Source organism: Paramormyrops kingsleyae, chromosome 22 (assembly GCF_048594095.1).
Source record: "Paramormyrops kingsleyae isolate MSU_618 chromosome 22, PKINGS_0.4, whole genome shotgun sequence".
NCBI classification, from domain to species: domain Eukaryota; kingdom Metazoa; phylum Chordata; class Actinopteri; order Osteoglossiformes; family Mormyridae; genus Paramormyrops; species Paramormyrops kingsleyae.
In genome coordinates, this window is record NC_132818.1 from 9,193,209 (window position 1) to 9,211,949 (window position 18,741).

The 18,741-nt window shown below is 41.7% G+C and overlaps 1 protein-coding gene and 1 long non-coding RNA gene across 6 annotated transcripts in view; one reads left to right on the forward strand and one right to left on the reverse strand.

Moving 5' to 3' along the window:
- Window positions 1–18,741, reverse strand: part of LOC111853205 (uncharacterized) — a 49,060-nt gene that overhangs the window by 20,203 nt on the left and 10,116 nt on the right. For all 5 annotated transcript variants that reach the window (XR_002840403.2, XR_011984682.1, XR_002840404.2 and 2 more), the window contains exon 2: window positions 7,436–7,522. This is a non-coding gene — a long non-coding RNA (uncharacterized lncRNA). The remainder of the gene's footprint in view (window positions 1–7,435; window positions 7,523–18,741) is intronic.
- Window positions 9,773–12,173, forward strand: LOC111853195 (ATP-sensitive inward rectifier potassium channel 12-like). The gene is made up of 2 exons (XM_023829881.2): window positions 9,773–9,910; window positions 10,580–12,173. Exons 1-2 carry the CDS (start codon window positions 9,888–9,890, stop codon window positions 12,171–12,173), a joined length of 1,617 nt encoding a protein of 538 aa, XP_023685649.2. The 5' UTR covers window positions 9,773–9,887.

Genomic DNA, 18,741 nt, shown 5'->3' on the forward strand with positions numbered 1-18,741 from the left:
AGAAGGACCATGTTAAACATAACCACTTACCCAATTAGTGTCACCAGCCTGCTCCCCACAGAATTGACAAAGGTCAATCAGGTCTTCTACAAAAAAAAAAGTGTATAACATCATCAAGTTCACAATGATCAGCAATTTTTACATGACAAATACATTTTTGAATTGCAGAGTAGAGTGAACACAGTAACATGCATTTGCCTCCAGCCACTTCACAAATAATTATTGTAAAAAATCCTAATAAGAAGTCTAACCTGTATTCTGAAGAAGACATTCAGCAATCTGCTCTCTTGTGGCATTCATGCTTAAGGATGAATTGTCAAATGACACTGAACAACCAAGCAAGATGCACTCAGCAAACTGTGAATAAATGATAGATTTTTAAACAAGTTAGAATTATTGTATGTGGCCCACTAGCTGGTAACAATAGTGGTTGAAACATCTTTTACCTGTTGCAGAAAAAGTAATTGTCTTTTTTGTTACCTTATCGTAATAAAGCTTTAATGAGTGCCAAGTAACCCATAAGGGTTGCCCTTATTAGAGCATTTTAACTGTGCCTTTAATAATTACACAAATGGTCAAAATCTTTTAAAAGTGATTTTACATCAGAATCTTCCTCAGAAATTGTTTGTTTGCAAAGCATGTTTGGAATACAAGAAATGTGTGTTGGTCAGTTATTAGTAATAGTAGTGATAAACAAATGGAGATTACAAAACACACAATAAGTCATATAGAGAAGAGTCATAAACAGTACATGGACAGTACAGAGGCATGCCCTGAGATTTGCAATGTAAAAAAGAGCAGATGAATTCATATGTTGCAGTAGTAGTAGTATGTGTGGTGTATGTGTCATTGTGGGACCTCAGTCCTTGCTATGGAGGCTACTAGAAGAAACTGTCCCTGAGATGTGAGGCCTGAAATGACCTTTAACTTATACTGTGCCATTTTGGGGCATAGAATGTGTCCTTTGTCATGCTCCTCATTCTCAACATGCACCCAGGTGAATCAATTGTTTCTTGCATTAAAATCCAATTCTTCTTCTTCATTTTGCTGTCATACATACCTTCAATACAAAGTCCCCACAGGAAGAGGTATCCTGTTGAAGTGGGTGAAGCAGTGTATCACATGCCCATCTCGATGGATTAAGCCCTCTTTGCCTCATAAATGAACTAAAATACAGATGGTACACAGGTAGAGTTCTATACTGATCACTGAATTGAAGTCAAAATAAATATTTATTTATCTTTTTCTGTAAAACAAAGATGTTACACACAAAGATGATGTTCTGGTAGATGTGTTATCCTTCTTCTATACAAAAATTGGAGATAAAATAATATTTACCGTGTGATGTCCTCACAGTGTTTTATTTTTGCCTTAGTTTCCCCCAATGGGTCTAAAAAAAGGCTTCTCCTCTCTCCTGGTATAATCACCTACACATGTTAGAGTTGCAATTAATTACATCATTATGTAGGACCTGTTTGTGTGCCACATAAATGCATTAATACAATTTTTGACCAATACTGTAAACCCTGGACTAAAAATGCCATTTCAAAATATCATATACCATAATTATGACATGTGAATAATTGTACATACAGTCTAATGTAGTCAAACTTTCCTTTTCAGATTAATTTGGACAGTCTGAAAAGCAACACTACTGTTTATATAAAATAAATAAATAAATAGAAAAAGATAAAAAGTTCAATTGAATTAGATGTTTACTAATCCTGTAAATATAACCCAGAAGAGTGTAAAACAATTAAAGTCAGGCAGAAAGAGCCATTCAGTAATAAGATTTTGACTGTAATCACTTTTTGGCAATAGGAAAACTGCGTTGTACTAGTTATACGGGTCCTATAGAGGTGTTTAAAGTCATAAAAATGGGTTAGTGGTTTACTAATCATGTAAATAAATCTAACAAGAGGCCTATAAAGTTAAACTGAAGCAGAAAATGTATGTCAGTAAAAAGGTATTGACTGTAATCACTTTTTGGCAATGGGTGAACTGCATTATACTGGTCATATGGAGATGTTTAAAGTCATAAAAATGGGTTAGATGTTTACTAACCTGTAAATACAACCCAGAAGAGTGTAAAGAAATTAAAATCAGACAGACAGAGCCACTCAGTAATGAGATATTGAGTGTAATCACTTTTTGGCAATGGGTGAACTGCATTATACTGGTCATATGGAGATGTTTAAAGTCATAAAAATGGGTGAGATGTTTACTAATCCTGTAAATACAACCCAGAAGAGTGTAAATAAATTAAAATCAGACAGACAGAGCCACTCAGTAATGAGATATTGAGTGTAATCACTTTTTGGCAATGGGTGAACTGCATTATACTGGTCATATGGAGATGTTTAAAGTCATAAAAATGGGTGAGATGTTTACTAATCCTGTAAATACAACCCAGAAGAGTGTAAAGAAATTAAAATCAGACAGACAGAGCCACTCAGTAATGAGATATTGAGTGTAATCACTTTTTGGCAATGGGTGAACTGCATTATACTGGTCATATGGAGATGTTTAAAGTCATAAAAATGGGTGAGATGTTTACTAATCCTGTAAATACAACCCAGAAGAGTGTAAAGAAATTAAAATCAGGCAGACAGAGCCACTCAGTAATGAGATATTGAGTGTAATCACTTTTTGGCAATGGGTGAACCACATTAAATTGGTCCTATAAAGGTGTTTTAAGTCATAAAAATGGGTTAGATGTTTACTAATCATGTAAATACAACCCAGAAGAGTGTAAAGAAATTAAAATTAGGCAGAAAGAGCCATTCAGTAAAGAGATATTGAGTGTAATCACTTTTTGGCAATGGGTGAACTGCATTATACTGGTCATATTGAGATGTTTAAAGTCATAAAAATGGGTTAGATGTTTACTAACCTGTAAATACAACCCATAAGAGTGTAAAGAAATTAAAATCAGGCAGACAGAGCCACTCAGTAATGAGATATTGACTGCAATCACTTTTTGGCAATGGGTGAACTGCATTGTACACTGGTCATATGGAGATGTTTAAAGTGGTAAAAATGGGTTAGTTGTTTAGTAACCTGTAAATACAACCCAGACGAGTGTAAAGAAATTAAAATCAGGCAGACAGAGCCACTCAGTAATGAGATATTGACTGTAATCACTTTTTGGCAATGGGTGAACTGCATTGTACACTGGTCATATGGAGATGTTTAAAGTGGTAAAAATGGGTTAGTTGTTTAGTAACCTGTAAATATAACCCAGAAGAGTGTAAAGAAATTAAAATCAGGCAGACAGAGCCACTCAGTAATGAGATATTGACTGTAATCACTTTTTGGCAATGGGTGAACTACATTGTACACTGGTCATATTGAGATGTTTAAAGTGGTAAAAATGGGTTAGTTGTTTACTAATCATGTACATACAATCCAGAAGAGTGTAAAGAAATTAAAATCAGACAGAAAGAGCCATTCAGTAAAGAGATATTGAGTGTAATCACTTTTTGGCAATGGGTGAACTGCATTATACTGGTCATATTGAGATGTTTAAAGTCATAAAAATGGGTTAGATGTTTACTAACCTGTAAATACAACCCATAAGAGTGTAAAGAAATTAAAATCAGGCAGACAGAGCCACTCAGTAATGAGATATTGACTGCAATCACTTTTTGGCAATGGGTGAACTGCATTGTACACTGGTCATATGGAGATGTTTAAAGTGGTAAAAATGGGTTAGTTGTTTAGTAACCTGTAAATACAACCCAGACGAGTGTAAAGAAATTAAAATCAGGCAGACAGAGCCACTCAGTAATGAGATATTGACTGTAATCACTTTTTGGCAATGGGTGAACTGCATTGTACACTGGTCATATGGAGATGTTTAAAGTGGTAAAAATGGGTTAGTTGTTTAGTAACCTGTAAATATAACCCAGAAGAGTGTAAAGAAATTAAAATCAGGCAGACAGAGCCACTCAGTAATGAGATATTGACTGTAATCACTTTTTGGCAATGGGTGAACTACATTGTACACTGGTCATATTGAGATGTTTAAAGTGGTAAAAATGGGTTAGTTGTTTACTAATCATGTACATACAATCCAGAAGAGTGTAAAGAAATTAAAATCAGACAGAAAGAGCCATTCAGTAAAGAGATATTGAGTGTAATCACTTTTTGGCAATGGGTGAACTACATTAAACTGGTCCTATAAAGGTGTTTTAAGTCATAAAAATGGGTTAGATGTTTACTAATCATGTAAATACAACCCAGAAGAGTGTAAAGAAATTAAAATTAGGCAGAAAGAGCCATTCAGTAATGAGATATTGACTGTAATCACTTTTTGGCAATGGGTGAACTGCATTGTACACTGGTCATATGGAGATGTTTAAAGTGGTAAAAATGGGTTAGTTGTTTAGTAACCTGTAAATACAACCCAGAAGAGTGTAAAGAAATTAAAATCAGGCAGACAGAGCCACTCAGTAATGAGATATTGACTGTAATCACTTTTTGGCAATGGGTGAACTACATTGTACACTGGTCATATTGAGATGTTTAAAGTGGTAAAAATGGGTTAGTTGTTTACTAATCATGTACATACAATCCAGAAGAGTGTAAAGAAATTAAAATCAGACAGAAAGAGCCATTCAGTAAAGAGATATTGAGTGTAATCACTTTTTGGCAATGGGTGAACTACATTAAACTGGTCCTATAAAGGTGTTTTAAGTCATAAAAATGGGTTAGATGTTTACTAATCATGTAAATACAACCCAGAAGAGTGTAAAGAAATTAAAATTAGGCAGAAAGAGCCATTCAGTAATGAGATATTGACTGTAATCACTTTTTGGCAATGGGTGAACTGCATTGTACACTGGTCATATGGAGATGTTTAAAGTGGTAAAAATGGGTTAGTTGTTTAGTAACCTGTAAATACAACCCAGAAGAGTGTAAAGAAATTAAAATCAGGCAGACAGAGCCACTCAGTAATGAGATATTGACTGTAATCACTTTTTGGCAATGGGTGAACTGCATTGTACATTGGTCATATTGAGATGTTTAAAGTGGTAAAAATGGGTTAGTTGTTTTCTGGGTTGTATGTACATGATTAGTAGAGTATAAAGAAATTAAATTCAGACAGAAAGAGCCACTCAGTAAAGAGATATTGAGTGTAATCACTTTTTGGCAATGGGTGAACTACATTGTACACTGGTCATATTGAGATGTTTAAAGTGGTAAAAATGGGTTAGTTGTTTACTAATCATGTACATACAATCCAGAAGAGTGTAAAGAAATTAAAATCAGACAGAAAGAGCCATTCAGTAAAGAGATATTGAGTGTAATCACTTTTTGGCAATGGGTGAACTACATTAAACTGGTCCTATAAAGGTGTTTTAAGTCATAAAAATGGGTTAGATGTTTACTAATCATGTAAATACAACCCAGAAGAGTGTAAAGAAATTAAAATTAGGCAGAAAGAGCCATTCAGTAATGAGATATTGACTGTAATCACTTTTTGGCAATGGGTGAACTGCATTGTACACTGGTCATATGGAGATGTTTAAAGTGGTAAAAATGGGTTAGTTGTTTAGTAACCTGTAAATACAACCCAGAAGAGTGTAAAGAAATTAAAATCAGGCAGACAGAGCCACTCAGTAATGAGATATTGACTGTAATCACTTTTTGGCAATGGGTGAACTGCATTGTACATTGGTCATATTGAGATGTTTAAAGTGGTAAAAATGGGTTAGTTGTTTTCTGGGTTGTATGTACATGATTAGTAGAGTATAAAGAAATTAAATTCAGACAGAAAGAGCCACTCAGTAAAGAGATATTGAGTGTAATCACTTTTTGGCAATGGGTGAACTACATTGTACACTGGTCATATTGAGATGTTTAAAGTGGTAAAAATGGGTTAGTTGTTTACTAATCATGTACATACAATCCAGAAGAGTGTAAAGAAATTAAAATCAGACAGAAAGAGCCATTCAGTAAAGAGATATTGAGTGTAATCACTTTTTGGCAATGGGTGAACTACATTAAACTGGTCCTATAAAGGTGTTTTAAGTAATAAAAATGGGTTAGATGTTTACTAATCATGTACATACAACCCAGAAGAGTGTAAAACAATTAAAGTCAGGCAGAAAGAACCATTCAGTAAAGAGATATTGAGTGTAATCACTTTTTGGCAATGGGTAAACTACATTGTACTGGTTATACTGGTCCTATACAGGTGTTTAAAGTGGTAAAAAGGACTGGATAGTTGATATTGCAGCACAGAGCAGGAAAAATCCACTCTTTAATATGACTGCAAGATGAAGAATTGCCTTTATTTAATTAATCCACATCGGTTGTGTAGCGAAACTCATTTAGACGTAGGAACATTTCTGAACATATATCTACATTAATGTGTCGCATTTGAACTTCCATGGTTTCATGACGTAAGGTTACAGTTTTACAACGCAGTTACGACCGAGGACTGTTTTAATTTAAAGCGTTTTACATGACAATGGCTTCCTTTGACTCTTATTGCAATTATTTATTTAAAAATCCACCAAACCCTTAAATCTGACATACCTTCGCTTTTATCTCGGGGATACATGTACTATATACTTTTTGCATTTTAAGACGATTTGATATCGAAATTACCCGCCTTAGTCGCACAGAAACTGCGATGCATCCTGAACAGGCTGTGCGCGCTCCCGCGGATCGTAATCAGTTTCTGGCAGACAGTCACTTTTTGGCACAACACCTGTTTGTCCTCTCCGTAATTATGCGCATTTCTGCTTGCTTGCCACTAGATGGCAGCGACGGAAAGGCCGCTTCTATAAGTACCCTGAGGATCTGTTACGACGGTGGATGACACAGCATAGCTCTAATAGGATAAGGGTGGTCGGGTCAGTTCAGAGGCTAATTCCACTATCCCTGCACTCCTGATTGCCGTCTCCCTTCCGCCGTCCTTTTTTCCCCCAGATTACTGCGTGGGACCTAACAAGGTCACTTGATTTTTACCTATTAAATTTCCGTTACTGAACAGAGATTAATACAAGCTACAAGGTTCACCTGTAATTGTCTGTACCAGTGCACACATACAAACAAATGTTTGGCGTGTAGCAACTTACTGAGTACTTAATGTAATACATGCTTTATATAATGCCCAACCCCCAGTTAAGACCTCTTCATGTTGTTCCTATATTTGTGGCTGTGACTCACTGAGTGTTTCACCCTGATTTGAACCTAATGACTCAAAACAACAACCCAATAATATGAGACATGACTGGAAGAATCCTGCCATGGAGACCGTTAATTATCAGCCTCAGCCATCCAACACTCCGCCGTTTCCATGGCACAGCAGAGTCTACAGCCAGGAAGGGCTGCTGTAACGTCTCTGCAAGGAGTTTACATCGTTTTCCTGCTCCTTGGTTTTCCTTCGCCTCTACAGGCGGCAGTGTTGTGATACACTCACCTTCCTCTGATGCATAGAGTGTCCTCTTCCCAGCCAGTCATGTCGTCTCCTGCCATTTTCTCAAGGTCGAGGCAAAATGGAAGGTCCCTGCAGGAGAAAGGGGAAAAAAGCGTTAGCAAGACAGAAAGCTGTTATATAAAATCATGCAGTTACATCCAGAAAATCTCAGAGTGTGGATCCAGAATGTGATCAAATGAACTGGGTGATCAATGCAGGATATTGATTCTCATCAAAGCTTCAGCTATTGAAGGCTGTTGCTAAGAAACCGCTAAGAATTATAGTATTATACCCTTACGTAGGATTAGTGTACTTTTGATACGTTTCTTCGGTATTTTGATGCATAGCATCTCTGTTCTTGCTCCCTACTGGTTCTAGAGCCAGTGTCCATTTCTTTAGAGTCGGGCTTCAGCCCGTCGGGTCTAATTACACCACCAACATGGTAATTTTCCAAGCCGTAATCAATTTTGCGATATAAAGTCGCCAAGAGGCCTGCAAAACATGTTTATGCATAAAAACAATGGAGGAACATGTGCAGAACTGCAAACTAGCTTTGGGTTTGCAAAATAAACCAGTGTCCCGCAGTTAGGAGGGGAAATGAAAGCCCCATAGAAAAGACTCATAGTCATTTTAAATAAATCTGTCAATACATCGTATTCATATTCTGTGCTTAAAAAAATCATTCTGGTACCACTATTTATACAAAAAAATAATTATAATAAATAAAAAATAATTAAGAAAACAGGACTACCGTGTCATTTAAGGATACGACTTTACAAAAAACAAAAAGGATACGACTTTACGGTGGCTCTAGTAAATTTCCCAGGGACACAATTACGTTACATTGAAGCCAAGCATTCAATAAGTACACGTAAAAACGAATAAAAGCTTCCTCGGTTTAAATGCTGAGGCCAGTAAACTGAAGAACTGGACTGGAAAGGAAAGCGGAAACGAGAAAAAACGGAAATATGCCAGTCTGGAACATTCACCCCAGCCAGAGCGAGCTGGCAGCCGCCCCTGACATTTAATCGCCCAGTTTGCATCATGGATATTAGCCACTGTATCCTGCCCCCCCACGATATTCAGGAAGAAAACCAAGATGCCTGACAGCAGAATGAACTGGCTTGATTTTTTTGGGCAATGTGTTGTCATGGAGACATGCCCAAACAATACCTTTGGCTGGCTCACAGTGATACATACATCGTTACCGTAAATGTCGAACAACCCTGATAAACTCGTGTCAAACACATTGATTCAAAATGTGTCTATTTTAATGTAAGATAGGTTGAATGAGTGATGAGTAATATTCAGAATGTACGTGACAGAGTAATTCCTACAGTCAGCGATGGCGTGGTATTATTCTGATCGACTTTCTCAATCCGGTTTCAGGTCAGCGCCAGCTGTTTCCGCAGGCAAACGCTTAAGCCTGACCAGCTCATGGATTTAAATTGTAGCAGACACCAAGAGCATCTATGTCTTAGTCTCTGTGGCGCTGAACAGAACCGTCTCAAAATTGCATGGCAGAATTAACGGGTATTATGCTAGAAGGATTACATGGGGGATTATTTTTTGATTATGAAGGCAGAAAGCATCTCTGAGCCAAGCTATTGTATGCAGTTGCTTAAAAGGTCATGATTCTGCACAGTTGCTTGTATGAAGACAACCCATTTTATAAGATGTATTTTTAATATACCAATATATAGGCCTAACAGATCTGCCTGAATGCAGCCTATTAGGGTTAGCTTTTAACAGTTTTAACGATATCCGCTTTTAGTGAGTACCCAGTACTTTGTGGGTGATCAGTACATACTGAGTAGTCAGGGTAATCACATTGCTTTGTTTACATGGACAAACTCTGAGGTACAATGGGCTGTCAGGAAGCACTTTAGGACAGATGTAATTCCTGCATACACTCTGGGTAAATGAATCCATCGGATGGATGGACGGATGAATGTGCTATTGATGTGTAAAGATTCCCCCGGGCATGTAGACAGTCTCCTGTCATATTGTGCAAGACTATAGCTTAGTGCATCTCTAACATAACTAAGCAAAGCATCCCATTGGTTCTGTAAAGTGCTTTGGGTGTCGAGAAAAGCGCTGTGTGAAAGTAACATTCATTCATTCTGTATATCTATGCAAAACCTTACTGTCCTGTGCACCTGTTCTCACAACACTTCAGCTCTGTAATTCAGGCTATCTGTTCTCCATTGTACCCTCCCCGAGGAACTTCTGCTGTATTTTTCACATTTACTTATTCACACAACAAAAGTAACAGGAAAAGTGGACTAACTAACTAACCTGTACTCTCCCCTTCCCTCCCCCCCCCCCTCTCTCTGTCAGGATGTTCTCTGCAGATGCTGATGCTGGTCACCATGCCAGTCCTTAATCTTCATAAGTAGAGCCTGAATCTCTCAGATCTCAGCAACAGTCTCCCGTGCAGACGATCTCCGATTCCATGGGAACGGCGAGAGGCAATAGGTGAGGATGTGGAAATTACTCTTTATATGTAACATTTATATCAGGGCCTTATATATACACACATCATGATGTAACCAGGAATTTGGATTGCAGATAATCTGTAATAAAATAATACTTTACCTTAAAACACAATATGTAATACCTATGACACTCATATCATATTGGCACTTCTGTCTGCTGTATTGTTTACCTCACTTGCACATTGTACTTTGGACACAGGTGTCTGCTAAATAAATAAATAAAGATTTCTATCGGTACAGTATCCATTTTCAACACCACACAAAAAGATTGGAAATTGAGTGCAATGACCAGAAAGTACCACAAGAGGGAGACCTGAAATTTAAAAATGCCTCTTTTGAAAGACTTTCTGACAAAGGCAGTGGAAAAGCGATGCGGATGAGCACACATCCTGGCTCAGATATAATCCTTAAAACCTTTGTGGCCGCAGTCCCTCACACAGGCAAGCCCCTCCCCAGGTAATCCTTTCTAGAGGTGAAAGAAAAGTAAAAGCAAGAAACAAGATAAAATGCGACTAATATTTGGGAACCTTATACACACCCAGAAAATTGTAAGTTAAATTCAAATGTCAAAATAAGAATTGAAATGAATCCTTTGTCTATTTTTCATTATCTCTGTCTCATTCTCCAATCCCATCCACAAAAAAAAAAGTTACAGCATCGTTTCAACAGCTGAAGAGGGACTGAAAGTCTCGGCTTTCGGGCTGTACAATGGGCACGATCCGGGGCGGCACCATCTGTCCTCCTTGGGCCCAGGGCTTGGAGGTGAAAGGTCAATGGGAGACGTGAGTGGAGGTACGGGGGTCATGGTGGAGGTGCAGAGGATGGAGAGCAACAACAACGGCAAGATCGTAACCGGCAGGAGCAGAGCACCGAGGAGCCGCTTCGTCAAGAAGAACGGCCAGTGCAACGTCGTCTTCTCCAACATGGAGGACAAGCAGCAGCGCTACCTGGCTGACATCTTCACCACCTGCGTCGATATTCGCTGGAGGTACCTGCTGCTTATCTTCAGCTGCGCCTTCCTGTCATCCTGGCTCTTCTTCGGGGTGGTCTTCTGGGTGGTCTCCTGGGTGCATGGCGACTTCGAGGTGCACACGGACGGCACGTCCCATTTCGGGGGGAACCTAGACCTGGGAGGGGGACTGGGCCACAGCCTTGCACACAGGGAGGAGAACCACAAAGAGCGGATGCCGTGTCTCCTTCACGTCCAGAGCCTCACCGGTGCCTTCCTGTTCTCCATGGAGACCCAGACCACTATCGGTTACGGTTTCCGGTGTGTGACCGAGGAATGCCCCATGGCTATGATGACCGTGGTCATTCAGTCCATCATGGGCTGCCTCATTGACGCCTTCATGATTGGGACAGTCATGGCCAAGATGGCACGCCCTAAGAAGAGGGCCCAAACGCTGCTCTTCTCCCACAACGCCGTCATCGCCCTTAGAGACGGCAAACTCTGCCTGATGTGGCGGGTGGGCAACCTGAGGAAGAGCCACATCGTAGAAGCCCATGTCAGGGCCCAGTTCATCAGGCCCCACATCACAGCAGAAGGAGAGTTCATTCCTATGGAACAGACGGACCTCAATGTGGGCTACGATGAGGGCATAGACAGGCTTTTCCTTGTGTCCCCTCTCATCATCATCCATGAAATTGACAAGGAGAGCCCGCTGTATGGCATGAGCAAAGCCAACCTAGAGATAGAGGACTTCGAGATTGTGGTTATCCTTGAGGGAATGGTAGAGGCCACAGCTATGACCACCCAAGCTAGAAGCTCCTACCTGCCTAACGAGATCCTCTGGGGACAGAGGTTTGAGCCGTTGATTTTCGAGGACCGGGACACGTACCAGGTAGACTACTCCCGGTTTCACAAGACCTACGAGGTGAGCTCCACGCCCCACTGCAGTGCGAAGGAGCTGAGCGAAACACCGATCCAGTCATCAACCCGCTCATCACGCTCTTCATCTCCCACTGGCCCCAACGCTGGGCACCACTTCATGCCTCCTCACTCCCCGAGTGACTTCTGCTACGAGAATGAGGTCGCCTTGTGCGAGGACGAAGGGGAACCTGAGAACGGAAGGAGTGGAGGTGCCTCAGACCATCTCATCCGAAAGCCTCTTTTCCAGGAGAGGCTCCGTGAGCAGGCCAGTGAGGTGCTGTGCGTTTTAGACATGGATGATAAAGTAGAATTTGAGCGACTGACAGCCATTCCCCTCGATCCACTCACCTACAGGAAGGAGTCCAATATCTGATTGTCAAAGGACAATTACCATCCTTACTCCAGTTCACCCAGAGATACCTATTCAAGGTCTTTCACTGGGATTGGTGTTTTTCTTGCATTCTGTTTCTTAATGGGTGAAACCACAGCCCAAAGTCTTCCATACGCTTTCTTAGCAGGGCAGTGGTGTGAGTTACTGCTCACTGTATATCTCTCCTGCTCAGCCCCCTTTCTGGCCCTTTTTTGTGTTGGGCAATGTTGCTCCTGGGAACCGACAGGATGGCTGATTTGATTCCACCTGGGACCCGGGAAGATGTGAGATTGGCATCATTTGCCGGCACTAAAAGACAAGAAATGATTCTCATCGCAAGCTGCAAGAGATTTGTGCCTCTCCTGGTCTACCGAGGCAGCTAGTGGCCAAGCAGAGATGATCACAGACTACACCACGATGACTGCTTGATAATCCATTTTAAGCAGACATTTTTCCAGGTGTATTAGTGAGAGGAAAAATTTGACACTTGCAGGTGATTCACCTGAAAGCCTGTTGGATTAATGATAGCACGTCAACAGTGAAAGTGGAGACACACCCACGTTTCAATGAGATGCTGACTGTTAGCATTCTGTGTACGGCTACACACTCCGTTTATAGGGAACACGTGGCATATCAAAGAAAACATATGTGGCAGATCTATGTAATGTATATTTGTCTGACAATCTGCCAAAATAGGTTTTTGCTTTTAAAAACTCAGACAGACAGTAGGTAGGTGATCAGTTTAAATTAAAATGTAAAATATAATATATCCCTGCAATATAAGACAGATCATATGAAAAAGACCTACAAGTGGCTGATTGTCTTAACAATCACAGACTTCAGAAAATAAGGTTATTTCTTTTGCAGTAAAAAAAACAAACATGTTTGTAAGTTCCTGGATTCCATTGTCGGCTTGGCTATGAATTGTGATATACTCTCTTTCCAGTGACTGGAAACCAGTATCTGCCCCATAGTTGGAATGGAAAATATAGAAGATTAAGATGCTTTAACGTACTCATGCGAATACCTGCAAACCGCCTTCCTACCTCAGGCTATAGAGAAATCAATTCTCCTGCAGTTTTCCAGTAGGAATCCTAGAGAAGCAACTGCAATATATATTTTTAAAGGCTCTGTCCATAGCCAGTGAATCCCTTCAGAAATCACTGCAGTCTGACCCCCTGATGAAGTACATGCCTAGATGTTGTGGGACGGTGCTTAAAGACTACAGTTGGTGTTTTATTAACGTGACAGTATTGGAGCTGTGAATTATAGTGGTTGTGAAGTAAAACCTGGAAATCAATACTTTAACACAGTGTTTCCCAACCTGGTTTTTGGGGACCCCCAAACAGTCCATGTCTTTGCACCCTCCCAGCTCCATGGTCGATGGTCCACATATTTGCTCCTACTGAGAGATGGACTGACTGGGGCTTCCTGAGGACTGGGTTACGAAACACTGATTAACATGTGACTATTATTGTGACAATTTTGGGCCTCAAATCGGTCTGCTAGGCTAAACCTGTTGAGAAAAGTATAATATTGTAACGTGTATTGTGACAGCAGTGAATCGATGCCCCGAGTGCGTGTCAGACTGCGGTCTGAGGTTTCACCATCTCATTTAGCATTTCCGCAGAAACTCGCTGGATGTATTGGGAACCTTGCACTTTTCCACTGTCACTTAATTAGGATTTCATCCTTATGAATCGTCCTGTGTCTCATTCCTTCTGCATTCTCATTAAAATATAACTGAATGGCAAGTCCACTACTTCGGCTATATGCGGTTTGAAACCCACACACTGGTATTTGACATAGATTTATATGTAGTTTTAATTATCGCCTGCAGTCCTAAAGTGAATAACAAAGCGAACTACAAAGCAGATGGCTAAGAGCACTATTCATGCTTTTATTTCTGCAAACCCATTTTGTAACTGTGCGTTTCACTCTCAGCTTTTAAAGGCATTGACGTTTGTATATTAATATTTCAAATCCAGACCTTCTTGTCTTACACACTCAAACCTCAAATAGTGTAGACTTGAATTTTAAAAAGCACTTTACTCCTTGTCTATATATGATTGTAAATAAATTAATATTTATTGTATATTGAACATAGTATGATTATTACATATAACTCCAAAAAACGTCATATTCATATTTCTGCTTCTTGCATTTTGCTTGTTTTTCCTTCATGCATTTATACGATCTTATTCTTATTCTGTGTTTTCCTTCGGAAACTTTAGATCATATCCGCCCTCTAGTGGTGAATCAATTATTACACTCATATCTCAGATTGGATGCTGTACATGTAAACGTTTTCCACAGCGCAACGGGTGACAGTGTTGCCTCTCACTTTCAGGATTGGGGTTTTGGATCCCGATTTTTCTGTGTGTGTGTGTGTGGAGTTTGCATGGACTTTCTGTGTCACTAGGGTTCTCCTGATACTCCGGGTTCCTCCTGCAGTCCAAAGACATGCAGTTAGGCTAACTGGTGTCTCTAAATTGCCCTTCATGTGTGTGTATGAGCCCTGCCATGGACTGGCATCCCGTCCCAGGTGCCCCCGGCCTGGCGTCGGCTCCAGTCCCCTGTAACCCTGTTCAGGAGAATGAAATATGGCTGGAATTTTGCAGATTCCATCAGTCAACTCATTTTCTGATATCCATGCTTCTCCACCAAGTAACTGGATTAAGTTCCGGAATTCCAGAAGAAAAGATCCACCCGTCCATCAATGATAACAGCTAGACCCTGTACAGGATTAGCGGAACTTGGAGTCCATCCCACAGAGCACAGTGCATGAGGCAGGAGAACACCTTGTATGGCATGCAAGCCCATTGCAGGGATGTACTAACACACAATCACACTGTATAGAAACCACTAACACAAGTTCACCAAAAAGAAGGGAACTTTGGAGTACCAATGACAGCCACTGCAATCACTGGGTGAACACGCAAACTCCATGTATGTAGAACTGACAGCAGGAAGAGAACCCACAACCCTGGAGGCGGCATGCGATAGTGCTACACACAGACCCAGAGAACCATAAATTCTGGGGTTGCCCTACAGAAAACGGATCAAGCACCAGGACAGGTTAAAGCCCAGCTCCATACGAATCCCTAAGAAGGTCAGAGAGACAAGCAGAAGATCTGACTTCTCCTCACAGTCACTCAATCAAGGTCGAGCAGCCAGCAGATCGGCCAAGTGTGGACATCTGTGACCCAGGCTGCCGATCGGCCCACGTACACCTGACGGCGGAGCCGTTTCTAATGGAACCACAGGGAAGAATGCGGCCAGTGGGAGGGTGTCGGCCTCCCAAATGTCACCGGCAACGTGACTCTCCCAAAGCTTTGTTCCCGCGTCTCTGTGGAGTGGGGAGGGGGCTTCCCAAAGCTGAGTCAGCGGGTCAGAGGCTTTTCTTGTGCTGCCGCCAAAAGAAAGCCACGTCCAACAAACAGGGACTGGAAAATGACACCAGTAAGGTGCTCAGAACACCCGACTGGTTTAAAAGAGGGATGGGCGATGAAGAATGAAGACAAAACGCAACACCCAGACCAAAGTTTACACCTAGCTAACTTAATTAATACTCCCAGGCGGAGATACTGGGCAATAGACAACAAACCACTTAGCGGTAATAAACCATTAATTATTAACCCGAAGGCAGCATGACTGACTCTGGGTCTTGAAAATAAATCACATAAAAAAAACAACAAAATTCCACTTGAAAACAACTACGGTTATATAGACCTTTATATAGACCGCTATAAAGGCCTTTCTGCCAAATCCACCCCCTTGCAGATCACACTCTTTCCTGAACCCCATCACCTTCTCGGAGACCAGGACGGAGAGTCGCTCCTCCTCCCCTCGACTGCAAACTGACATCTCGGCCCATTCCTCCCAGTTCCCCCAGATAATTTTTCCTTCCCAGATCCCATCAGATTAGGGGGGGCTCTCAGTGAATGTGGGGCGCCCCCCCTCCCACCAGAGAGGATGCCTCGGTACAGTAAGTCATCTTGGGCTTTATAAATTGCACTTTCGATCCACGCCCCCGTGTCGGTAATTAAATCGGTGCGGATTACAATCTTCCTTCTCCTACCCTAATAATGTACTTCCCTGCCCCATCCCTATCGTCACCATCAATGGCATCATCATCGCAGACTCCACTGCAGACCCCCCCCCCACCCCAGACCTCTATCTTCTCACGCGGCCACATTCTGACAGCACCCACAAAATGGGAAGTGGTTAGACGGCTTGACCTTTGACCTTACTGGGGAGGGTTCTGCAGCTCTAGGCCCCCGAGGCCATTGGCTTTATGGGCCGCTGTCCCTGTTCTGGGGGGGGGGGGGGCTCCAGCGTGGGCCTAATAAGGCCCCATTGTGCATTGTCCAGCTGTGATATGAGCACAGCCCAACAGTAAGCCATTGTGCCGCCTCACGGCCCACTGCCGTGCTAATTAGGGGCTGGATCCCTCTCCAGCTTCGGAGTCCTGGCCAGCGGCTGATCTGCTCTCGCCCTCGTTTGCCCATTTCGCTCCCCACACCTTTGCCGTTCATCTTTGCCCCCCCACACCATCATTTTGCCCGTTCTTTTTTTTTGTTGCCTTCTCATCACCTCTCCAATATGACTGAGAAGCATCCAACTTTGCCCGATCCATCTCAACTTCCTGTTTATTCAAACTGCACTTCCTCCTTCTCCAGCTGACCTTTAAGCAGACAGCCACATCTCTGTCTCCGCACTGAAAATTCCATCTCTTGGTTTGTATAATTTTTACATTTTCTGTTTCTTTAGATTCATCCCCTTCCCATACATTCTTCTGTTTTTTCCCCATATTTGTTCCTTCTTAATTATAACTGAAATTCTAACCCCCCCTGTTTTACCAGCTTTTACTCTCTCTCTTTCACTCCCTTTCTCGCCATCTCTTTCAGTCCCTTTCTCTCCCATTCTTCGCTTTCATGCAAAGGGGCACCGGAATGGAAAGATAGAGTTACAGATTCCCGAAATACCTTCATGGGATGGGAGCAGGTTTTCAGCGTACTTCAGAAAGAGGATTGGACCAAAAAAATAAAATAAAAAAAAGCAATGTCTGCCTTTCTCCCTGGGCGTTTCCCATCTCCTGATCATCTTCTGCTGAGGAGTAGCTCTTGTGGTTCATGCATCTGTACATAATCGCCACATCCCAGATGCCTGTACATCTAGGTACGCAGTGCAAAATCGCCACATCTCAGATGCCTGTACATCTTGGTACGCAGTGCATAATCGCCACATCCCAGATGCCTGGACATCTAGGTACGCAGTGCATAATCGCCACATCCCAGATGCCTGTACATTTAGGTACGAAGTGCATAATCGCCACATCCCAGATACCTGTACATCTTGGTACGCAGTGCATAATCGCCACATCCCAGATGCCTGTACATCTTGGTACGCAGTGCATAATCGCCACATCCCAGATACCTGTACATCTTGGTACGCAGTGCATAATCGCCACAACCCAGATGCCTGTACATCTTGGTACGCAGTGCATAATCGCCACATCCCAGATTCCTGTACATCTAGGTACGCAGTGCATAATCGCCACATCCCAGATGCCTGTACATCTAGGTACGCAGTGCATAATCGCCACATCCCAGATACCTGTACATCTAGGTACACAGTGCATAATCGCCACATCCCAGATACCTGTACATCTAGGTACGCAGTGCATAATCGCCACATCCCAGACACCTGTACATCTAGGTATGCACTGCAGTTAGAACAGAAAATTGGTTGATACAGCATATAGTTATATTCCCATATTTCAAGCTCCTGTTCTTTACTTGATCTTCATCACACGTTAATAAAACATTGACCATTAAGATTATAAAACACCAATATGAAGAGAGATTAAGAGGAGAGGCACCTACAGGAGCTTACAATATGGCAGAGCCTGAGTCATGTGACTCTCATACCCACACGCACATTGGAGCAAATTAATGACCAAAACAGTTTTGTCCTCCTGATATAAATGAGACCCAGTAAAAGTTCAGACCAAAATTTTGTTTCAACCTACCAGTTGAGTACTCTGTGACTGTGACTCTTTGGTTGGAACAAAATCTTGGTCTGGAGTTTTACTCTCTGGACCTCGATTACCCACCTCTGCCCTCTGGGTGTCAGCATGGGCTCTACAGCATCTGCCTGACCTCACTGCATCATGTTGCTCTTCCCAAAGGCCTTCAGCTTCAGCAGGATGACTAACAAAGCAGCCTTGATGGATGAATGTACCAAAGTCCCAAGTCTTAGAGAACTACTCAACTGCCACTCTCAGCTATCCGACATTGCGGTCATGTGACATGACATTTATGATGGTGTCGGGTGTTTATCACATACACTGCATGGTTTTAATGTGCTCATGTGTGAAGATGTCATGGGCCCAAATTAGATTTTCAGGCAAGACAAACAAGCACATGATGAAAATATGCACTGTGACATGTTAGAAGAGGTCGCGACCCCAAGTTAAATCGCGATGCAGCCAGCTTAGCACCACACAGATCTCGGTGGCAGAAGGTAACACATGATGAAGACAAGGGGCCTGTAACACAAAGCTGGA

Coding starts and splice junctions, on each gene's coding strand:
- LOC111853195 (XM_023829881.2), top strand. CDS start 9,888: ATGGGAACGGCGAGAGGCAATAG. Junction 9,911..10,579: donor GGAACGGCGAGAGGCAATAG/GTGAGGATGTGG, acceptor CAAAAAAAAAAG/TTACAGCATCGTTTCAACAG.